At 36.1% G+C, this 25,302-nt stretch overlaps 1 protein-coding gene across 4 annotated transcripts in view; it reads left to right on the top strand.

The window, feature by feature from the left end:
* Nucleotides 1–25,302, top strand: part of SPATA7 (spermatogenesis associated 7) — a 37,504-nt gene that overhangs the window by 4,195 nt on the left and 8,007 nt on the right. Inside the window, exons 2-8 of one of the 4 annotated variants that reach the window (XM_011225844.3) lie at nucleotides 4,870–4,944; nucleotides 7,011–7,106; nucleotides 10,040–10,087; nucleotides 15,271–15,422; nucleotides 22,117–22,589; nucleotides 23,707–23,773; nucleotides 24,811–24,926. In XM_011225844.3, coding sequence (XP_011224146.1) covers nucleotides 4,870–4,944; nucleotides 7,011–7,106; nucleotides 10,040–10,087; nucleotides 15,271–15,422; nucleotides 22,117–22,589; nucleotides 23,707–23,773; nucleotides 24,811–24,926 — 1,027 coding nt within the window. The remainder of the gene's footprint in view (nucleotides 1–4,869; nucleotides 4,945–7,010; nucleotides 7,107–10,039; nucleotides 10,088–15,270; nucleotides 15,423–22,116; nucleotides 22,590–23,706; nucleotides 23,774–24,810; nucleotides 24,927–25,302) is intronic. The other 3 variants (XM_002919928.4, XM_011225846.3, XM_011225847.3) reach the window with 3 other exon arrangements.

Here is a 25,302-nt window from a genome sequence, read left to right on the forward strand (position 1 = left end):
GCATATGTCAGAGATAATGCAGAATCCATTCTGCAATAAAGCAAATATCTCAATAAAGTGAGTCAAATGAATATTTTGGTTTCCCAGTGTATATAAAAGTTATGTTTGCCCTACACTGTAGTCTATTAAGTATGCAATAACATTATGTCTAAAAAAAAATGTACGTGCCCTCATTTAAAAATGCTTTATTGCTAAAAAATGCTAACCATTATCTGAGCTTTCAGCAAGTAGTAATCTTTTTGCTGGTGGAGGGTCTTGCATTAATGTTGATGGCTGTTGACTGGTCTGGGTCACGGTTGCTGACCATTGGGGTGACTGTGACAACTTCTTAAAATGAAACAATGTTGGGGGTGCTTGTCATGCTCAGTCAGTGGAGCATGTGACTCTTGATCTCAGGGTGTGAGTTTGAGTCCCACGCTGGGTGTAGAGATTACTTTTAAAAATGAAATCAGAAAGAAAGAAAAGAAAGGGAAGAAAAAAAGGAAAAGGAGAGGGGAGAGGAAAGAGGAGAAGGGAGGAAAGAGGAGAGGGGAGGAGAGGGAAGAGGGGAGGGGAGAAGAGAAGACAACATTGAAGTTTGCAGCATCGATTGACCATGACCCTTCCTTTCATGAGTGGTTTCTCTGTAGCATGTGATGCTGTTTGACAGCATTTACCCACAGGAGAGCTTCTTTCAAAACTGGGGTTAATTCTATCAGCTAAGTTTATGTAGTATTCTAAATCCTTTGTTGTCGTTTCAGTGATCTTCATGGCATCTTTACCAGGAATAGATTCCAACTCAAGAAACCACTTTCTTTGCTTGTCTTTAAGAAGCAACTCCTGGGGCGCCTGGTTGGCTCAGTCCTTAAGCGTCTGCCTTCGGCTCAGGGCGTGATCCTGGTGTTCTGGGATCGAGCCCTGCATCGGGCTCCTCCGCTGGGAGCCTGCTTCTTCCTCTCCCACTCCCCCTGCTTGTGTTCCCTCTCTCGCTGGCTGTTTTTCTCTCTCTGTCGAATGAATAAATAAAATCTTTAAGAAAAAAAAAAGAAGCAGCAACTCCTCATCCGTTCAAGTTTTATTGTGAGTTTGCAGCAATTCAGTCACATCTCCAGGTTGTACTTCTAATCCTAGTTCTCTTGTTATTTCTGGCACATCTGCAGGTACTTCCTCCACTGAAGTCTTGAACCCCTCAGTCATCCATGAGGGTTGGAATCAATTTCTCCCAAATTCATATTAATGTTGGTATTGTGACTTCTTCCTACAAATCACAAATATTCTTAAAGGCATCTAGAATGGTGAATCCTTTCCAGAAGGTTTTCAGTATACTTTGCCATGATCCATCAGTGGAATGACAGCTATAGCCTTATGAAATGTATTTCTTAAATAATGAGACTTGAAAGTTGAAATTACTCCTTGACCCATGGGCTGCAGAACGGATATTGTGTTAGCAGACGTGAAAACAGGACATTAATCTCATTGTACATCTCCATCAGAGCTCTTGGGTGACCAGGTACATTGTCAATGAACAGTAATATTTTGAAAGGAATCTTTTTCTGAGCAGTAGGCCTCAACAGTAAGCCTAAAATACCCATTGAGCCCACCCAGAGACACAAAACAAAACAAAACAAACAACAAAAAAACACCATAACCTATTCATTAGACTGTGTTGTAAACAGATGTGCCATCACGTGGGCATTATTTTTCCATTCATAGAGCCCTGGCGCAGTAGATGTAACATAATTCTTCAGGGCCCTAGGATTTTCAAAATGGTAAGTGAGCATTGGCTCCAGCTTAAAGTCAGCAGCTACACGTTAGCCCCTAACGAGAGTCAGCCTGTTCTTTGAAGCATTAAACCCAGGCATTGACTTCTCTGAGGCTATGAAAGTCCCAGATGGCATCTTCTTCCAGTGTAAAGCTGTTTCATCTACACTGCAAATCTGGTTAGTGTAGCCACTTTTATTAATTATCTTAGCTATATCTTCTGGTTAACTTGCTGCTTCACCTTATACTTTTATGTTGTAGAGATGNCCTCTGAGGCTATGAAAGTCCCAGATGGCATCTTCTTCCAGTGTAAAGCTGTTTCATCTACACTGCAAATATGGTTAGTGTAGCCACCTTTATTAATTATCTTAGCTATATCTTCTGGTTAACTTGCTGCTTCACCTTATACTTTTATGTTGTAGAGATGGCTTCTTTTCCTTAAGCCTCATGAACCAACCCCTGCTAGCTTCAGACTTTTCTTCTGCAGCTTTCTTACCTCTCTCAGCCTTCATAGAAATGAAGAGAATTGGGGATATATAGATATATATGCTCTGGATTAGGCTTTGCGGTTTTTGTTTTTGTTTTTTAGGATTAGGCTTTGGTTTAAGGGAATGTTGTAGCTGGTTTAATCTTTTATCCAGACCACTAAAACTTTCTACATGTCAACAATAAGGCTATTTCACTTTCTTACCACTTATGTGTTTCCTGGAATAGCACTTTTAATTTCCTTCAAGAACTTTTCCTTTGCATGTATAACTTGCCTAAGTGTTTGACACAAGAGTCCTAGATTTGACATGTCTTACCTGTCAGCATGCCTTCCTCACTAAGCTTAATCATTTCTAACTTGATTTAAAATGAGATGCATGCAACTGTTCCTTTCACTTGAACACTTAGAGGCCATTGTAGGATTATTAATTGGCCTGATTTCATATTTTTTTTAAAGATTTTATTTATTTATTTGACAGAGAGACAGCCAGCAGCAGGGGAGTGAGAGAGGAAGAAGCAGGCTCCCAGCGGAGGAGCCCGATGTGGGACTCGATCCCAGAACGCCGGGATCACACCCTGAGCAGAAGGCAGATGCTTAAAGACTGTGCTACCCACGCACCCCTAATTGGCCTAATTTCAATATCGTTGTTTCTCAGGGAATAGGGAGGTTCAAGAAAGGAAGAGAGGTGGAGAAATGGCTGGTCGGAAGAACAGTCAAAACATACAATATTTATCAAGTTCCCCTGGATTCAGATCCAAAATCTGAGTGTATTACACATAATTGTTTGTGTAGTCTTGAGCAAAGTACATGCCTTACCTCTTTGTGCTTCATATAAAGTGGGGATAATGATAATACCTATCTCATAAAATTGTTGTAAGGATTAAATGAATTTGTAGCTACCAAGTGCTCAGAACAGTACCTGCCTGGCACAGTTAGTATTCAATAAATTAGCTTTTGACTACAAGTGAAGAAACCCAATTCAAACTGGTTTAGAGAATTTTTAGCTCCTGTAAAGAAACATCTAGTAACATCAAACCTGATTAGATCTAGGGACTCAAGTGAAATTACCAGGAATCTTTCTCTCTTCTGTTTCTCTTTGTAGGCTTCATTCTCAGACAGGTTCCCTGTATGGTACAAGATGGCCACTGGGAGTGCCAGACTTATTTCTGTCTTTACACTGGGCTCCAGCCCAGTAGAGAGAGTATCTCTTTCCTAATAGTTCCAGTAAAATTCCCAGGATTGTGTCTCATTGACTGGACTTGGATCGCATAGTTATTCCTGATTCACTGAACATAACTGGTCAGATTTGGATTATATGCCCACCCCTGAACAGTGGGATAAGCTCTACTTGAATTACTTGGGCTAAAAGTGAGGGAAGAGTGGCTCTCCAAGTGCAAGTTGAGGTCCTATTTCCAGATAAAGGGTCAGTGGATTCTGAGCAGGCAAAATGTGAAACACTTTGTTTTCCTCCGGAGAAACAAGGTTTGCTGGAGAGGTTTTGTTGGTCATTTTGCTTTTGTGTGTTTAGGTCTCAGATCCCCTTCTTTCCTGGTAGAAACAAACTATGCTAATTTCATGACTATCATTACTAACTCAAATGATATCACCTTGACCTCTCTTGTCCTAAATAATAAGTTAATTTTTTTCCTTCCTGCTCTCTGGACTGTGATAGAGAAGGATCTTCTCAGATAATAGATCTCAAGTATTTTTTAGTCTGTTCTAGAAGGCTTTGTTCTCTGGTCCTGGATTTTAGTTACCTCTCTGTTTTTAATCATCCATATTTCATCCAGACTTTGTGTTCCTTCTACACCTTTTTAGCTTTTAGCAGCCCACCTGATAGCAGACTGACCATTTTACCCTCTTAAAATGTGTCTTAAGGATACACTATTAATATTTTGCATGTTAAATTCCATTAAACTCTGTAACTCAGCCTTCTTATCTTGAAGGTTACCCCTCAAAACACAATCCACTTTTGGGGGAGGGAAATTAATTTTGTAATGAGGTATATATCTAATTTCCTGACAATCCCTCTGGTCTGAAAGATGAGATATTGACTTTAGAAGAGATAGTAAAGATCCAAACAAGGGGATGGAGGAGATGAACCTTAAGACATCTTTTAATTTAAGTTCCGATTCTGACATTTTTATATATTTATTTTATACATAGTAACATTACGTTATATAATTTATAATTTACTAAACTATTTTGTGAGAGGATTACTTTCTTAAAATTATTTTTAAGAACAGACTTACTTATGATTGACTGAAATGGTTCATACATATGTATTAACTCAAAATCTCAGTTTCCTCTATCTCCAAATCATTAAAAAATCTGGTAGGTCAGTGTGTACAGAATAAAATTAATATATATCAAATAACATAATTGAGGTATTTTTCATTTTATCCAGTGAAATTGAAGTCTCAGGGCACAGCTTTTCTGAAAACAACTTATTTTCTTAAAAGAGAAAGCCTTTTATCTTTACAGCAGTAGAATTTTTGTTGTATCATTGCTGATTGAATAAGATTTTAAATAATTCTGATAGTTAAAATCAAAGGTATATTTATTATTTTAAAATATTCAATATTATTGTTTTTGTACAAGTTGTGTTTCATTTATCCTAATCTATATTTTTTTGTTAAAAGTCAGAGCAACCTCTGTCCTTCCCAGATACGGTCCACCATGCCTGTTTAAAGGACACTTGAGCACCAAAAGTAATGGTAAGTGAGGTATTTAAGTGGTAAAAGATTATGTGTTGAAAGGTTGAGTGTTTGTTTCCTTTGTAAATTATAGGACATGATGAAAAATTACTTCATTTAATCAGTATTGAACTTCATATCATTAATTACAATTAAATATTATAGGATTCTTGAGATGAGGGAATTTTGGAAGCCATCCTTTCAAACTGGTGTTGTGCCCAGGATGTGGCCCTGGCCGCCTCCTGCTCCCTGCTGCAGTTCCAGCCCTGCTCTCCCCTGTGCTGGCAGACCACCCTGGCTTCCTGCACACCTTCCTTGGTAAAATGGTGATTAGGAGGTTTTTAAAGACACTGGCACTGAAAAGGAAAAGCTGTGCAGAGAAAAAGAGCACTTGAAAAATGCATTTTGTATCAGGAGTAAACACCTATGATTTTACTTTTCCAACTGGATTTCTAAATTCTATGCAAAAGAAATCTGTATTTTCTATATTTTCACATCTTAAAGCCTTTAAATTTTTAATATGAACTTAAAATATATTTTTATAATTATAGCTTCAAAATTTAAACTCTGGGTTTTTTAAGGCAAAATAATTGGAAGTCTTTTTCTCCTTATTTACATGAAAAATCTTTGATACTGGTTCCTCTAAAAGTGAAAGAAGGATCACATTTTCAATTAACTTATTTCTTGTAATAAAGTATATGTACACATAGATCATAGTCATAAATGTTGAAAAATTATTTTTTTTTAAAGATTTTATTTATTTGACAGAGATAGAGACAGCCAGCGAGAGAGGGAACACAAGCAGGGGGAATGGGGGAGGAAGAAAGGCTCATAGCAGAAGAGCCTGATGTGGGGCTCGATCCCATAATGCCGGGATCACGCCCTGAGCCGAAGGCAGACGCTTAACCGTTGTGCCACCCAAGGCGCCCCTGAAAAATTATTTTTAACTAAAAATTTAAAACTAGATGTATACATACATTAGAAAAGCTGAATGAACAACAATAAGTAGTTTGCTAACTTTTTTTTAAGAATTTATTGCGGAGCTGGTATAGGTTTAGTAGATCTAAGTAGGATGCTGGCTGGGTTCACATCTAAACTGTGTCCTTTATCAGCTGTGGGACCTTGAAGACCTTATTCACATCTCTCTGCCTAAGTTTCCATTTCTATTAAATGGTGATAGTAATGACTAAATGAGTGTTTACATGTTAAGAGCTTAGAACAATGCATGCATGGTACCTATTCAATAAATTTTAATAGTAATAGTATCAAGCTTATCATTTTTGTATATCCTTGTATTATGCATAGAATTTCTTTAGAAGAATGAATAAAAATAGTAGCAGAGTATACTTCTGGGAGGGGAAGCTAGGGGTCATGGCAGGAAATTCACTTATTTTTCAGTCTTTATATGAAACTTTTAGCTGTTGATTTTTTTGAACTATATGTATGTATTCTCAAAATCGGTTTTTAATGTTTAAAAGTTATGCCTGCATTTATTTACATTTTATACATTTATACTTACGTAAATTTCTAAGATTTAAACAGTTTAGATGAGATTGAAATTTTAATGTCATGGAATTTCTATGTGACTGTCTTTGTCTTAAGATAGTCTTACTACTTCAAGAAGAGTGCAGTAAACTGATGTTTTCAGGTGTAAAATTAGAAGTTGCCTCTCAGAAAAGAATCTTTGCATAGTATTTTAGAGTTTCAAATTTGTTTGATTTATTCAGCTATTAACAGTCCTAACATTATTTTATAATCAGGCAAGTGGCTAAACATTTTTCGTTATGAGATTGAGGCCTGTCAATAAGAAACAGTTTTGTAAATATAAAGATATATTATATTCTAGAATCTGTTCCCAAACTCTCAGTCAGAAAGGTTTGAACCCAAATAGTCAATAGCTTGTCAGTTACCAGTGCAAGAAGATTAAGGCTGGGACATATTCAGCATCACAGATATGTCAGTATGTCCATGGTTAATTTTCAGAACATTTTATAAAAATGAGCTTAATAATCAGTATCTTGTTTATCTCATGATGATTTTTATATTAATTCTAAATATATAATGATTAAATATGTTTTAATTTTTAGCTTTTTGCACTGACTCCTCCTCTCTCAGACTAAGTACCCTCCACCTGGTCAAGAATCACATGGCTGTTCACTATAATAAAATCCTTTCAGCCAAAGGTAAAAAATGTGCAAATGTGAACTTTCTATACCCAATTTAAACCCTCAGCTTCACTTCTAATTAAGATAAATCTGTAGCAAAAATGAATACATTATATATAAATAGATTTGTGTTGGTGTGGTGAGATATCAACTGTTAACTCTAACTTTCATATGTAGAAAATTGAGAATGCCATTTTTATCAACTATATTTGATATTTGTATAATAACTACATTATTTCATTTTACCTGTGTTACCCGTAATACATTTTTCTGTTTAGATATTGATCTTAATATAATAAAAGTTTATAATCTGCTTTTTTATTTTCAAATCTACTATAGAAATTGTACAAAAAGGATGCCAGCTACTACTTTTTTCTTTTTTGTTGCTTTATTGAGATAATAACATATAGAATAAAATGCACTAATTTTAAGTTAAGTGTTTTGGAACATACATACATTTGTATAATCACAACAATCATTCTATAACAGGGATTGGCTAACTACAGCTCGTAGGCCAAAGCCTCCTGCCACCTATTTTTGTACAGCTCTTGAACTAAGAATGATATTTATATTTATGTTTTTAAATGGTCAGAAAAAAAATCAAAAGAACAATATTTTGTAACATGTGAAAGTCACATGAAATTCAAATTTCATTGTCCGTAAATAAACACAATCATGTTCATTCTTGGATATATTGTCTATGGTGGCTTTTGCACTAACGTGCAGAGTGGACTAGTTGTGACAGAGGCCATAATCACTCTGTAAAGCCTGAAGAATTTACCATCTGTCCCTTTGCAAAAAACATTCACTGACCCCTGATATAGAACATTCCCATCACCCTAAAAATTTCTCCCTAGTCCTTTGCAATCAGTCTCTTCCCCCAATCCCTAGCAACCACTGATCTGATTTCTATCACTATAGTTTTGCCTTTTCTACAATTTCATTTAAATGGAATCGTAGAGTGTGTATCATTTTGTGTCTGGCTCCTTTCAATTAGCGGATGCTCCGGAGACTAATCCATGTTGGTATGTACATCTGTAGTTCTTCCTTTTTATTGTTAAGTATTTTTCCACTCAATGAATATACCACAATTTGCTTATGAATTCATCAGTTCGTGGATATTTGCATTGTTTTGGCTCAATTTTGGCCATTAGGAATAAAGCTGCTATAAACATTCGCATACAATCTTTGAACACGTGCTTCCTTTTCACTCTGATAAATGTATTCACTAGGAGTGGAATAGTGGGGTAAAATGGTAAGTATGTTTAACTTAATAAGAAACTGCCTGTTTTCCAGAGTGATGCCACTGTGTGTTTCTCTCACTTCCACGTTCTCACCACACTTCCTTTGGCAGTCCTTCTGCAGCCAGTCTAGTGCAGATACGGGTCGCTCATCAGGGTTTTAGCTTGTATCTCCCTAATGCGTAATGATGTTGAGCAACTTTACTTGTGCTTATTTGCTATCTGTAAATCTTCTTTGGTGAAATACCTGTTCAGATCTTTTGCCCATTTTTTTAAATAAGTTGTTTCTTAATATTAAATTTTGAGAGTTCTTTGTATATTAAATACAGATCCTGTATCAGATACATTTTCTCCCAGTCCGAGACTTGACTTTTCTTTTTAAAATTTTTATTATGAAATAATTTTAGACTTTCAGAAAAGTTGCAAAAATAATATGGTGTCACAGAAACCCTTCACCCAGCTTTCCCTAATGTTAAAATCTTACATAACCACAGTACAGTTATTAAAACTAGCAACTGAATATTGATAGAATACTATTAACTACAGATCTTATTTGAATTTCACCAGTTTTTCACTGTCTTCTAAAAATTTTTTGTTTTCTCATTCGAAGAGCTAAGTTTTTAAATTTTAGTTTGCATTTTATGAAATTTATATTTTAAATGACTGAGAAATCTAAAGAAAAATTGTATTTTGTGACATGTGAAATCAAGTTCAGCTTTTCATTTGTTTTAATAGTTTATATTTTTCATATCCTGTTTAAGAAATCTTTTCCTAATCTTAGGTCACTAAGATTTTCTTAGGTGTTTTCTTCTAAAAGTGTAAGTTTTAGCTCCTACATTTAAGTTTGTGATCCATTTTGAGTGAGTTTTTATATATGATATATCGGTTTTTTGCCTCTGAATGTCCAAATATTCCCAGTACCATTTGTTGAAGAGATTGTCTTTTCTGTGTTGAATTAATTGCCTTGGCAGGTTTTGAAAGACAGCGGACCGTTTTTGAGGGTAAATTTCTGGACTTCACGGGTCTGTTCTAGATCTTATATGTCTATCTTTATTACAATACCATCCTGCCTTGGGCACCTGGGTGGCTCAGTAGGTTAAGCAGCTGCCTTCAGCTCTGGTCATGATCTCAGGGTCCTGGGATCAAGCCCCACATCGGGCTCCTTGCTCAGTGGTGAGTGTGCTTCTCCTTCTGCTTGCCTCTCCCCCTGATTGTGCTTGCTCTCCCCCCACACCGTCTCAAATAAATTAATGACATCTTTTTTAAAAATACCATACTGCCTTAATTACTGTAGCATTACAGTAAGTCTTGAAATCAAGTAGTGTAGGGCCTCTTATTTTGCCTTTTTGGGGGGAGCTTGTTTTGGGGCTCCCAATTACAGGTACGCCAAGTGAATGATAGAGGTAGGTTAGGTCAGTCATGCTCTGTGCATTTATTTTCCAATCTTTATTTACTCTGTTTCATTTTGAATAGTTTATATTGCTGTGTTTTCAAGTTCACTAATACTTCCTTCTGTAGTATCCAATGAGCTATTAATCCCAACCAGTATATTTTTTATCCAGGGTATTCTATTTTTCATCTCTAGAAGTACCGTAAAAATCAAAACAAGGAACTGCAAATTCTGGAACTTTTTGTGCTTTCCACATCTGATATTTGTTGTCATTTATAACTATTAGGAATATTATTAAACAGCCGATTTTTTTCTTTCAGCTGCAGTAGACTGCTCGGTTCCATTAAGCATGAGTGCCAGCATCAAATGTAAGTTATTTTTCACATACTGACTTTTAAAAAGACTTATGGCTAGATGGGTGATGGAGATTAAGGAGGGCACTTGTTGTGAAGAGCACTGGGTGTTGTCTGTAAGTGATGAATCACTGAACTCTGCTCCTGAAAGCAGTATTTCACTCTATGTTAACTAACTTGAAATTTAAATAAAATATTTTTAAAAACCTTGTGGTAAACTACACATAATATAAAATTTACCATCATAACCACTTGTAAGTCTAACCATTTTCACCATTTCAGTGGTATTAGCTACGTTCATACTGTGGTACAACTGTCACTACTGCCCATTTCTAGAACGCTTCTTATCTTTCAAAACTGAAACTCGTACCCAGTAAATAATAACTACCTTACAACTATCAATTCTGTTTTCTGTCTCTGACTGCTCTGGTACTTCATGTAAGTGGCATCATCTGGTAGTTTTCCTTTTGTAATTGGCTTATTTCACCTAGTATAATGTGCTTGAATTTCATCCAAGTTGTAACATATGTCAGAATCTCCTTCATTTTTACGGCTTTTTGTTTATACAATCGTAAGTCAGTAGACTTTGCGACTTAGAATTGAAACCAGGCTTTGCCACTAAATTGCTGCATAACTTTGGATAAATTATTTAACTTCTCTGGATTTCATTATTCCTCCATATAAAAAAATCTGAATTATTTCAATTAAGATGCTTTTACCCAATTGTCATTATCAAATAATCTTCTTTAAGTAGGATCACCTCCAACTGGGAAATTTTGCTAAATAGCAGGTACAGTGGCATTGTGATTGGTGTGTTCAGGGAACAGCAAAGAAAGCTATCTAACTGATGTGGAGTGGGCCAGCTGAAGGGTGTCAGGAGAAGTTATTGAGGTGGGCAGAGAGAACAGACTTGGTGGGCTGTAGCCAATGCAAGTGCTTGGCCTTTCACTCTGCATGGAATTGAAAGCCATTGGAGGACCTTGAGTAGAAGAGTAGTAGAGCCAGTTTAACTTTTAAAAGCATCTGGCTACTGAGTTGAGGATAGTCCGTAAGGGGCAATCATAGAAGCAGAATGACTAGTTAAGAGACAGGAATGCAGATAAGTAATGGTGATTTGGGACACCCAGCTGACTCAGTCAGAGCATGCGGCTCTTGATCTTAAGGTCATGAGTTCAAGACCCACTTTAGGCATATGTTACAGTATTTTTGTCCCTTTAGTGCCTACAGTTCTTGGTCCCGCCACTTTGAAGAATGAAGAGATAGACCAGACAGAGCGGCAGACTGCAAAGCAAAGTTTATTGAACAGTAGTGGTACAGAGCTCCCGAAGAGGGAGGGGACCCAAGAGGGTTGCCCTTTGAGCTTCTAAGTGTAGGGGTTTTTATAAGCTCTTTCACGAAACTATCTTAAGCATCCTGAGTATGGGCCCCTGTGGATTGGCTGTACCAATCAGGGCTTTGATCATGCACTCGTCCACCGAGCAGGTTATTGTTCACGTGTTGGTGATCTTGTGGGCTGACGTTTGGAGACTAAGTGATAGTGACCGATGTTTTATGGTTAATTGTTCTGTTTCAGGATGTTTCGCAAAAGCCATTTTTGCAAAAGCTGCCAGACAGGGTGCTCTTGTGGTCTTGTCTAAGCTCCAAATCAGGATGCTAGTGCAGTTTTGTCTTAGCTGTTCTGGCTTTTTGCTTTCTTGTTGGGGACCCTGGCTCTGATTACCTAAGTGTCCACCTAACTCCTAGCACATAGAACTTACTTAAATTAAAAAAGAAAGGGAGGGAAGGAGGAAGGAAGGAAAGAAAGGAAGGAAAGAAGGAAGGGAAAAAATTTGAGAATTGACAGCGTTTGGTTGTATTTAAAGAATTGCTCCTATTTCTTGTTTTTGGAATTTAGATTTAGCTAGTGCATATTTATCCCACAGTACTTTCAGCTTTCAGTCAGTTGGGACAAGAGGTTTTCTTTTTTGCCGTGTAAATGAATAAAATTGTGATGGCTAGAAGAATTACAAAGATTGTTATCACCAAACTAAAGTGTAATTAGTAATCATTATTCTTGTGTTGTAAAGCTGATTTTCATTATAATTAATATAACTAACTTAGATTTTATAGACACTTAAAAAAAGAAGTCTCTGGGTTTGAGCCATCTTTTCATAAGACACTCTCTTCTAAGAGACTACCGACTTGATCATTTCAGTCTTCATAGTATCTAAACTAGAATAGCTCTACACAGTTTGTTGAGTTGTTTAAATAATCCCATATTCGAGGGGTGTGTGGGTGGTTCAGTGGGATAAGCATCTGACTCTTAGTTTCGGCTCAGGTCATGATCTCAGGGTCTTGGGACTGAGCTCCTTGTCTGGTTCCGCCTGCGCTCAGCAGGGAATCTGCTTGAGGATTCTCTCTCCTTCTGCCCTTCCCCCAGCTCATGTGTGCCTGCTCGCTCACGTGCTCTCTCTCTAAAATAAATGAAAATCTTTTTTAAAAATCCCATATTTGAATGTATTAGAAGACTTTACTTTTTATAGCAGTTTTATTGACAACTGATTTGCATACATCCCTGCTGGGAGCCTGCTTCTTCCTCTCCCACTCCCCCTGCTTGTGTTCCCTCTCTCTCTGGCTGTTTTCTCTCTCTGTCAAATAAATTGTTCCCTCTCTCTCTGGCTATTTTCTCTCTCTGTCAAATAAATAAAATCTTTAAAAAAAAAATTCAAAGGGGTTGTACCATTTTACCTTCTCACCTCCAACATATCCCTGCTAACACTTGTTATTGACTCCATTTTTTTAAATTTATTTTTTTAGTAATTTCTACACCCAGGGTGGGGTTCAAACTCCTGACCCTGACATCAAGAGTTACATACTCTGGGGCGCCTGGGTGGCACAGCGGTTAAGCGTCTGCCTTCGGCTCAGGGCGTGATCCCAGCGTTATGGGATCGAGCCCCACATCAGGCTCCTCTGCTGTGAGCCTGCTTCCTCCTCTCCCACTCCCCCTGCTTGTGTTCCCTCTCTCACTGGCTGTCTCTCTCTCTCTCTGTGAAATAAATAAATAAATAAAATCTTTAAAAAAAAAAAAAAAAGAGTTACATACTCTTCCAGCTGAGCCTGCCAGGTGACCCCCTATTGACGTTTGATTATAGCCATTCCAGTGGGTGTGAGGTGGTGTATCATTATGGATTCAATTTGCATTTTCCTCATGACTAATGATGTAGAGCATTTTTTTCATATGCTTATTGGTCATTTGCATGTCTTTGATAAATATTCAAATCTTTTGTCCATATTTTTTAGGGGGGTAGGGGCTGGCAACAGGGAGAGGGAAAGAGAGAATTTTAGGCAGGCTCTGCACCCAGTATGGAGTCCAGTGTGGGGCTTAGTCCCATGACCTGAGCAGACATCAAGAGTCGGACACTTAACGACTGAGCCACCAGGCACCCCGTCCATTTTTTAATTGGGTTGTCTTACTGAGTTGTGTATTATTTATATATTTTGCATGGAATCCTTTATTAGGTATATGACTTACAAGTATTTTTTCCCCATCTATGACTTGCCTTTTAATTTTTTTAAGGATGTGTTTTTAGAAAAAGTATAAGAGGTGCCTGGCTGGCTCAGTCTGTAGAGCATGTAACTCTTGGTCTCCAAGTTGTGAGTACGAGCCCCATGTCCAGTGTAGAGATTACTTTAAAATAAAATCTTTTTCAAAAAAGTATAAAAGTTTTTCATTTTAAATGTAATTTTTTTTTAATTGCTTGTACCTAAGATATCTTTGTCTCATCCAAAGTCCTAAAGATTTACTCTTCTGTCTTCTTCTAAGAGTTTTATAGTTGAAGCTCTCACATTTAAGTCTGTGATACATTTAGAGTTGATTTTTGTATATGGTATGAGGAGGCGTTACTTAAATGAATAGGTTGGACAGATTTGGTAATATAGAAGTATTTAAAAATTGATAGTGTTGAGGACTGTTGAGGATTTTTTTTACTCACTTGTTTTACCTGTAAGTAAGATAATAGATCTGACAGAGAAAATTCTATTTCATTTACTCCACAGATATTATCTGCTATAATGTAGCATAAATCATAAGGGGGGCACCTGGCTGGCTCAGTTGGTAGAATATGGGACACTTGAACTCGGGGTTGTAAGTTTGAGTCCCATGTTGGGTGTAGAGAATACGTAAAAATAAAAAATCTTTTTAAAAAAATGGCCAAGTTACTAATTAGATTTAAAGAAAAAAGAAAGAAAGAAAATCACAAGGGAGAGAAATGACATTTACAGTACTGTGTTGTAAAAAATCCACATATAAGTGGACCCATGCAGTTGTTCAAGAGAACTCTATATTTCAGTCTACCTTTTAAAATAATAAATATATTTACTTTATTATGCTTATTTTTTAATAATTATAGTTCAAACTTTGAATATTAATTACTTTGTTTTTTAAGCTTGTAGAAATTTTTATAAATTCTGATACAAATCATAGTGATTTGAAACTTGAAATTATCTTGTCCATTAAATTGGGTTAAATTCCAGTTTAAAAAGTAAATGACAAATTTTTAATTTTATATGAAAATACAAGTCATTTTGATTATGGTTAACCTTATATTTAACTTTGAAATTTGACTAGCTTTCATTTCACCATTTTCAGCCTTCATACCATATCATATGGTATGGTATATGTATCAAAGATTTATCTTTGATAACAATTCAATACCTGACCTAAAGCATTCTAAAGTGCAAAACCACTTTTTTCATTTATATTTCCAAATGAATAACAGTTAAGTAGAAATCAGTTATCCTAATTGAAAATAATGTTATCTTTTTAAAGTGTATAAAACTTAAATTTGTATGGCATGTGATGTTATTGCATTTGGGGGAGAGTGTATGGACTAATTCAGACTCTGCATTTAGTGATGGCAGAGACACAAACAACACATCAGCATTTCTCACCTTCAGTATCTCTGACTATCTGCTAGGAATTGCTTTCTTGAGCTCTTAGGCTTAGCCAGTTTGTCACATCTTGTTTATGCTCTTTAAATAATGCACTTAAAAGTTTCTGTAAATTAAATATTTGTTAGCTTCTCTTTATACAGAGAAGTATATGGATTTTTATTTATATATCAATAGTGTAAACTATATTGCAAGAAAGAAAATTTGCCCTTTATTAGTCTTCTAAGACCAAAACCTTAATTTTTCTGTTTTGTTCTTTATTTTAAAAGATTTGTTTTCCCCATCAGATGCAGACCAACAACGAAGAGAGAAACTCAAAAAGGAGTTAGCACGATGTGAAAGGGAGTTGAAATTAAATAAAACAGCACTGCAGGCAAATTCTAAAAATAATTCCAAGTCATTATTTAACACTCTACAAAAGGTAAGATAGTATTTTTACCTGTTAAAAACAGATGTTACTAAGGTATTTCATTAGTGGTACAACCTGGTAGTAAATATTTTAAGCTTTTCAGACCCCACAGTCTCTCACAGTTCTTGTGCCCTTTGACAGTAGCCACAGACAAGATGTAAATGAATGGGCATAGCTGTGTTCCAGTAAAACTGTATTAAGAAAGACAGTAGACCAAGGGCGCCCGGGTGGCACAGCGGTTAAGCATCTGCCTTCGGCTCAGGGCATGATCCCGGCGTTGTGGGATCGAGCCACACATCAGACTCCTCTGCTATGAGCCTGCTTTTTCCTCTCCCACTCCCCCTGCTTGTGTTCCCTCTCTCGCTGGCTGTCTCTATCTGCCAAATAAATAAATAAAATCTTTAAAAAAAAAAAAAGAAAGAAAGAAAGAAAAGAGAAGAGAAGAGAAGAGAAAAGAAAGAAAAGAAAAGGAAAAGAAAAGAAAAGAAAAGAAAAGAAAAGAAAAGAAAAGAAAAGAAAAGAAAAGAAAAGAAAAAAGAAAGACAGTAGACCAGATTTGACCTCCAGGCTATAGTTTACTGACCCCTGCTCTTGGTGTTTTGTGATATCCTTTAACATCTGATTGAGGAAGTTCTCTTATTCCTAGTTTGCTAAGATTTGTTTATCCTTTCTCATGAATGGATGTTAGTTTTATAAAATGCTTTTCTGCATTTTTTGAAAAGATGGCATCATTTTTCTTTTTAATCTATGTATGTAGTGAATTATAGTCAAGTTTCTAATGTTAAAACTACTTTGCCTTCCTAGTATAAACACAACCTTGTCATAATGCAATTCCTTTTTTATACGTTGCTGGGTGCAGTTACTAATACTTTGTTTAAGGTTTTAGCATCTACTGCCATTATTGATATTGACCTGTCATTTTCCTTTTTCTCTATGTATGGTTACTCTACCCTCATAAAATAAATTGGGTGCTGTTTCCTCTTTTTCCATGCTTTAGAATAGTTTATATAAGTATGGAATTATTTATTCCTTGAATTTGATGGCTCAGCATTAAAATTATCTGGGCCTAGAATTTTCTTTGTTAGAAAATTTTTGATTACTAATTCAATTTTTTTAATCATTATAAGCTATTTTTTAAAGTTGTATTTATGTTGGAAGTTGTCCATTTCATCTAAATTTTCGGCATAGATTTATTTAAATGTAATCTCTCTTAATCTCTCCTGAATATGTATTTCGCCCTTTTAATTCCTCATGTTATTTGTGCCTTTATTCTTCTTTCTTTGATTTTTTCTCACCAGAGATTTGTCAGTTTTTAAAAATCTTTTTAAAGGGCATTTTGTTTTACTTCATTAATCTCTATTGTATTTTGTTTTCTGTTTTTTAATGTCTGCTCTTATCTTTCTTTTCCCCTTTTGGTTTTCTGTGGGTTTATTTTGTCTTACTTTCCTTCTTTGCTTAGCTTATTTTCAGCCTCACTTCTGGACAGTAAAAGCATATTTAAGGTTATAAATTTTCCTCCACATGCTGCTTTAGCTGCATCCCACAAGTTTTGTTATGTGGTATTTTTATTATGATTCAATTCAGAGTATTTTCCTTTATCTCTTTTTTTTTTTTAAGATTTTATTTATTTATTCGACAGAGATAGAGACAGCCAGCGAGAGAGGGAACACAAGCAGGGGGAGTGGGAGAGGAAGAAGCAGGCTCATAGCAGAGGAGTCTGATGTGTGGCTTGATCCCACAACGCCGGGATCACGCCCTGAGCCGAAGGCAGACGCTTAACCACTGAGCCACCCAGGCGCCCCTCATTATCTCTTTTTTAACCTAAGAGTCATTTAGAAGTATTTCTTAATCTCTGTGTCTATTTTTTTCCCTAGGAGTTTTCTCTTATTCCAGATTTCTAGCCTAATCATAGAATATCCATATGATGCTAATTTCTTGAAATTTGTTGAGAAATTTGTTTTATGGCCCAGTAGGTAGACAAATTTCTTAAAATGCACTGTGTTATTATGTGTTGGAAAAAAATATATACTATAGTTGTTGTGTACAGTATTTAATATACAGTGTATTCATTAAACTTCATATATATTCAAATCTTACTGATTTTTTTTGTCTGATCAATCTATCATTTATTAAGGGAAATCTTCTACATGATTATGTATTTAGCTATTTGTCTAAAAATTAGTACTGCCAATTTTTGTTTTGTAGATTTTGAGTCTCTATTATTATTCTATACATACAGATTTAGAAATAATGTATTTTCTTGGTGAATCAAACCTATGATCACTGCTTTGAGCTTCTGTATCTTAATGTTTTTTGTATTAAAGTGTTTTCGATAGTGATATAGTTAAACCAGTTTTCTTTTGGTTAGTACTCCCTTGGTATATCTTTTTTCATTTTTAATCCTAATGTTTTAGGTGGGTCCTAAAGTTTGGGGTTTTTTCTAATATTTTTTTTTAAGATTTTATTTATTTGTCAGAGAGAGAGAGTGCAAAGGCAGGGGGAGCAGTAGACAGAGGGAGACGCAGGCTCTCTGCCGACCCAAGGAGCCCAGTGAGGAACTACATCCCAGGACCTGAAGCTGAAGGCTGATGCTTAACTGACTGAGCTACCCAGGTGTCCCTAAAGACTTTATTTTTAATGAATCTCTATACCTAATGTGGGGCTCAAACTCACAACCCCAAGATCAAGAGTCACTTGCTTTACCAACTAAGCCAGCCAGGTGCCCCATAGTGATTGGACTTTTTAACTGAAAATGTAAAATATTTTTCTATGATAATATAAATTAATAATTATATTTGGGGATAAGAACGGAGTTTGTTAAAAATGTATAATTAAATCTGTAAATGTAAGATGTTTTCTTTCATTTTTCCTTTAGCCATTGTAACCTAGTTTTCTGCCTCCATAAAGTAGTTCATTTATATTTTATATATGTGTGTATTAAACTTTTTTTAACTTGCCTACATTTTTATAAGCCTTGATGATAAATATTCAGACAAATTCAGATTCAAATTATTATTTTAGGCTTATTTTAATATTGGGTTTTATAGTTAATAGATACCTGTTTTAATTATAATCTGCATTTACTGAAAACTTTCCTACAATTAAAAAGAAAATGCTAACTTTAGGGGCACCTGGGTGGCTCAGTTGGTCAAGCGTCTGCCTTTAGCTTGGGTCATGATCCCAGGGTTCTGGGATCGAGCCCCACATCAGGCTCTCTGCTCAGTAGGGAGTCTGCTTCTCCCTCTCCCTCTGCCTGCCGTTCCACCTGCTTGTGCTCTCTCTCTCTCTGCCAAATAAATAAATAAAATCTTAAAAAAAAAAAAAGAAATGCTAACTTTAGCCTCTGAACATATTAGCCATTTATATACATGAAATCATATAATCAAAAACCTTTTCTTATAATTGCCCATACACTCATGCTGTTCTTTCTCTCACACTTTGACTCATCTCAGGAGCCTCCAGTACCTTTCCAGTCCGCATCCTGTAACCTCCACACAGTTATTCACCAATCTCTCACATCAGTGGTACAGCACTTACTATGTGCTATTAAGATTAACTGAATATGTAGACGTGACCCATATTCCTAATTAAATCTATGTAACATTTTTAAGGCAGTATAAAACCATGAAAAGCAAGAGCTATCAATTTCTTTTATAAAATATAATTTGAAACTTTTTTATAAAACAAGTGTTAATCAAATTTTTAAATAATTTGTACCCACCCTATTCTGCAATTGAAGTGATTCCTCAACTGCTTTAAAATCTGCCATTTGGAGGAGCTTCTGGTTGAGTGTCCTTTGGGCTCAGGTCATGGTCTCAGGGTTCTGGGATCAAGCTCCGCATGGGGCCCACGTTCTCTCTCAAATAAATAGAATCCTTTAAAATTTAATTAATTCATTCATTTAAAAAAATCTGACAATCTTTGTATACTATTTCTTCTGACATTATCCCTGAAAAAAGATTTAGTGCTCAGTTCTGTGATTACAAACTTTGATATGTGTTCTTGACATGAAAACATTATGATTATATAAGCTTTGCAATGATTATCACTTTACATAAATTTTTAAATCACAGAAATAGTTCACAACAAATTGCATTGAACTGTAAAGCTGACTTAAAGTGAAAGTGGTCAAATTACCACCAGAATTTTTGTTCCATTCACATGTAATTGGTAAACCCTTTTCTCATTTTAGAACTTACAGTTATCTGTTTTTTAGATTTTGGTGAATTTACCAATGTGTTACATATTTTCTGTGAAAATTATATCCAAGCTTTCTGGTATTCATAGCTACAGGAAACAATAATATAATCTCAAAAAAATAGATTGGTACAATTGATTTCACACTGTTCTACTAGTTTCCAAGGAAAGAAAAAGTGTAGGATACAAGGTAGGAATTATGAGACATAAAAATACAGGAAAGTTTCTTGCTTTTAGTCAGTTCAGAAGCAATTTTTCCAGCCCATTTCAGACAGACGAGAGTATATTTCTGCCTTTAAAGACTTTCTTTGGTGTTTCATTTTGTTTATTAAATAACCATTACTGATAAGAGTTTTCTTACAGGCTCTCTAATGGCCTTGTGCATTTCTGGTTCCTCTGAGCTCAGCTTGCACTGTTCCTCTAAGTGTAAATAATTCTTGTGATTATTATTTAATAACCCTGTAGGATTTTTCAGATCCTACTTAGAAATTTTCCCCCGGGAGCCAAACTCTTGTGGTATATAAGCTGAGTCTTGTTTGGGAGCACTTTTTAAAACTAATATATTGAAATAATTTAAAAAGTGCCCTGGTGATTCAGAATTTAATGCCAAAATATTTCCTTGCCCTGAGTAATTTTGCCTTGTATTTGAGATCAGGTTAGAAAGTACTTGGAAAGGAAATGGTAGGTGACTTGACCTATTTTAGGCTTTAGTTACACTATTCAATCATCTGCAATTTTCTTACTTGGATGAATCAGTACTTAGGTTAGCTGACAGGTTTGCCATCAGGAAAAGGGTTAAAATCAATTTAAAATTCCTCATAGTGTAAAAAATCTAAAATATAGGGACACCTGGCTGGTTTAGTCTGTAGAGCATGCAACTCTTGCTCTTTGGTCAAGTTCGAGCCCCACATTGGGGGTAGAATTTACTTTTTAAAAAATCTAAACTATATAATTTTTAGATGAGTCTTTATAATAAACAATGTGATGTAATGGTGAAGAGCATAGGCTCAGCCTGGGTCTGAATCTATGAGAACCCTGCACCCCCTGAGTTTCTTCATCTATGAAATTAAAGTAGTATTTGTGTCACCACGCAGATGTTGAAGTGAGGATTAATGAGGTGTGCATGTGCGTTACTTACAACTATACCTTACTTATAGCATAGTAGTAACTTACTAGTAGCAGTGATAGAAGTTCTTAATTGTCCCCTTTAATCCTACTCAATGGCAAAACAGTACCTTGCACACAGGAAGCGCTCAGCTATTCTCTTACTCAGTTTGTTCATCTTCCTCTTGTTTCTGTCCCCGTGAGCTTGCAGGGCAGAGTAACAGCTAACTCCTAGCCATTGTCACCTCCGAATCGATAACTTCCATGTAGCTTCCCCTCTACCTAACAAAGTGCCTCAGAGTTCTATAAAGGATACAAAGGTGTCCATAAAGCCTGGAATCATAGACATGGCGTCTTGGGCATCTAATCTGTAAAAGACTAAAATATTATCTATGTTTTAAGACTTTGTGGATACCCTGTAGAAATGGTTCTTCCAAAATGAAACCAAAAAGAAATGGAACAGTCCACAACATCTTCCCTTTCAGCTTTCCCCACTCATGAGAAGTTGAGAAGTTCCTTTTCATTTCTTCAAAGTCTTGAAGTCCGAGGAACTGCTGACACTGGAGATGCCATAAGACATGATGGGAAGGGAAGGATGCCGCCACCAACAATGTGGTTGAGAAGGGGATTGGTGTTCATGAGTGGTTTGGAAATTTTCAGATAAAACTGAGATCTGGGGCACCTGGGTGGCGCAGTCGTTAAGCGTCTGCCTTCGGCTCAGGGCGTGATCCCGGCGTTGTGGGATCGAGCCACACATCAGACTCCTCTGCTATGAGCCTGCTTCTTCCTCTCCCACTCCCCCCGCTTGTGTTCCCCCTCTCGCTGGCTGTCTCTCTCTCTGTCAAATAAATAAAATCTTTAAAAAAAACAAACACAAAAACTGAGATCTGCCTGTAGACCCCCGTACACAAGTCCAGGACCACAAACACAGATAGATGTTAGTCATTATTTTTTTAGTTTCAGAAAGAAAAATGATTGCTGGGGCACCTGGGTGGCTCAGTCAATTAAGTGTCTGCCTTCAGCTCTGGTTGTGATCCCAAGGTGCTAGGATCGAACCCCGCGTCAGGCTCCCTGCTCAACAGGGAGTCTGCTTCTCTCTTTCCTTCTGCCCCTACCCCGATTCGTATTCTCTCCCTCTCTCTATCTCTCTTACTCACTCTCTCTCTCAAATAAATAAAATCTCAAAAAAAAAAAGAAAAACAATTGCTATTACTTATATTTAGAATTATATTTTATATATTAATAATTCAAAACCTTGAATAGAACTTCATATACAATGCTAACATCTTTAGGAATATATAATCTCTAAACCCAAAGGCAGCTATTTTTTGGTGTATAATGCGGAACTCCCCAATTATGTGAATTTGTAAACATAATTGATGATGATCAAACCAAATGTTCTTAGCCCTCAGGAGAACCACAAGATGAAGATGTGTTAATCGGAGAAGTGAATGGATTTCCATCCTTTACAAGGTCACCAGTAACTTCTTCAGAGAGACTACACCTCAGTCTACCTAGATCTGATAAAGTCCTCACAAATGGTACTGAGAAGAACTCCAGTTCCTCCGTGTTCAACGTGGATTACACCCCCTCTGGGCCCAGGAGGGCATGCTCTGGAACTTCATACGGCAGAGGGCCCAAGAGCACATTCCCAAATACCCATCGGTTTCAGTTAGTTATTTCAAAAGCACCCAGTGGGGACCTTTTAGATAAACATTCTGAACTCTTTTCCAACAGACATTTGCCATTCACTCCACGCACTTTAAAAACAGAAGCAAAGTCTTTCCTGTCACATTATCGATACTATACACCCGCCAAAAGAAAAAAGGATTTTACAGATCAGCGGATAGAAGCTCAAACCCAGACTGAATTAAGCAGGTATGGCACATTCACAGCCAGTAGTAAGTCCTTCAGGATGTTGTAGAATTAAATAATAATATTCCTTATTTTATATCACGTACCTAATGTGTCAGACTTAAGGTCTGGTAGTGCCCTTTTGAATGGGATGGGATTAATGTGACTTTTCCTTTTTTTTGCGTGTGTCACTGAAACTACCTAAGTAAGTGTTGAAAAGTAGCTATTAAACTTGTCAAGCTCCTTATAAACAGGAATGTTACATATTTCATTGTTTCAAACATGGTATATTGCTTTTCAATATACCATGAATTTTCAGAAAATCCTTAAAATATGTCATCAAATAGCATTTGTGTAAATATGTCTATAGATTCATGTTAAAAATGGCAAAACAATAGACTAGCAAGGAAAAAAAACACTGTTTCTCTGACTCTCCCTGGGCTCCCTTCCTGCAAATATTCAACCCCACTCTTATATAGCAACAACTCCCCAGGAATAATTTAGCCAAGTGGGATAGTTTCTGAAAACTAAGTATAATTTGCCTCAATAATGTTTTCATATTTGATAGTGCCTGGCACATAATGAATATTCAGTAAAAATTTGCCAAATGATTGAAGAAACAAACAAATCTTATAAAGTATTAAGTGTTAACTGATTTGTGATTGTTTTTCCTGGTGTTATATGAACAACTATTTACCTGGTCCTACGTTTTAGTTATTTTTAGAAAGCAAAAAACAATTTAGGACTAGTATTCTTTTCTCTGGGTATAGAGAAGAGGTACGATAATACCAGATGAGTCTGCGTTCATTTAATCCCATGAATTAAGGAATAGGGAGAAATAAGGAAAGGAAGCATATCGTATCCTTTTTTGATTGTGTATATGACAGCTTTTGAGGATAATAGATCCCATTTCCCTAGTCCCATTCTATCCGGCTGAAATCTAGCTGCTATTCAAAAAAAGGAACAATAAGCTGTGTAATCCAAACCATATCTATTTCCTGATTATATAATTAGAAATTACACATTTTATAAGAATAGATGGATTTCATCTTTTATGTTTGAAAGGTTTTTTTAAGACAGTAAACTTGTTATCAGAGTGTATCTTGAAGGCTTGACAATTACTCCTTTTAAAATATTACAGCTTTAAATCTGATTTTGAGACACTTGACACCAACAACTTCACAGATGCAGAAGAGAACACAAAGCAGGTAATAAAAATGAGATCTCTGTGTGTGCCACAGTGGAGTGATCGCTGCTTTAGCTTAATAAAATATGTATCGCTGTTTGGACTTGAATAATCTCTTGGTGACACTTCTTGCAGATGATGTAGCCAGTGTAGAGAAGTACTGCCTATTTACACAAGACTATAGCTCTCTTTGAGTGGCCAGATGGATCCTGCCCTGTCTGGGAAATCACCTGTTGTTAGCACTTTTTCTAGATGGTTGGTTGGCTGGCTGGCTAGATAGATGAATAAATGAATAAAATACCTTAAATGTTGCTTTCAAAGATGTAGACTTGGATCACTGAAGGAGCCAGAAAAGCTATACAGAAGTTATTTTAATTTCTATGCCTGTACTTTTTTTTGAATTGCCACTGATTATTGGAAATTATACATTATATATGAATAGATGGGTATCATTCTTATATTTGCTTTTACTTTTTTCTAGACCATAAGGCTCTTTTTTATAGTGTTTATGTTTTGAGTGTTTAGCAGTCATTTCTTTTAAAATATTACAGCTTTAAGTCTGATTTTCACATAAACTGATTATTTTTATTTTTATTTTGGGAGTATTAATCATACACTTTTGTCCTAATTTAAATTTATTGTTTTATAAAAACAGTTGTCTATTAAAATGTCAAACACAGGGCACCCAGGTGGCTCGTTCAGTTAAGCATCTGACTTCGGCTCAGGTCGTGATCTCAGGGTCCTGGGAACAAGCCCAGCATCAGGCTCCCTGCCCTCCCCCTGTTTTGCTCTCTCCCCTCCCCTGCCAAATAAATAAAATCCTTAAGAAAGAGAGAGAGAGAGAGAGGGAAGGAAAGGAAGGAAGGAAGAAGTCCTTGATTGGGTAGAAAATGTATTCTAAAACAGCCTTTGTTGTAATGTATCAGTCACTTTTACCTATGGGATATCTTCACTCTGTTTCCTTGATTTTTTTGAAATGTGCGTGTTTTGCTTTATTTCTGCTTTCATAATGTATTTTTGAAGCAAAATAAAGATTGATTCTTCTCATTACATCCCCAGGCATCTAATTGTGTGACATATGATATCAAAGGAAAAATAGCTCCTTTACCCTTACAAGGGCATGACTTACCATGGGTTGAGATAAAAGATGGCACTCTTCATTGTTCCTCACCAAGGTAAACAGCTTGCAGAAGTCATTGCAACTGTCTATTTAACTGCTTTCCTGTGTAACAGACATATAATATTTGCAACATAAGTACTATGCACTCTAATCTACTTTGGTGTTATATAATTCAGCGGCAGTGTTAGTAAGGAAATTTTACAAAGTAGTTACTCAATAAAAGTTTAAATGAATTCATTTTGCTAATTCATTAATAAAGAAAAAGGCAATACTGGCTTATATTATTTGCCATTGCTATTCATATGAAAAAGGACTTTTCCTGGGGTGCCTGGATGGCTCAGTTGGTTAAGTGTCCAACTCTTGATTTCAGCTTGGGTCATGATCTCAGGTCATGAGATCAAGCCCCGCATTGGGCTCCGTCCTGGATGTGG

Source organism: Ailuropoda melanoleuca, chromosome 14, assembly GCF_002007445.2.
Source record: "Ailuropoda melanoleuca isolate Jingjing chromosome 14, ASM200744v2, whole genome shotgun sequence".
NCBI classification, from domain to species: domain Eukaryota; kingdom Metazoa; phylum Chordata; class Mammalia; order Carnivora; family Ursidae; genus Ailuropoda; species Ailuropoda melanoleuca.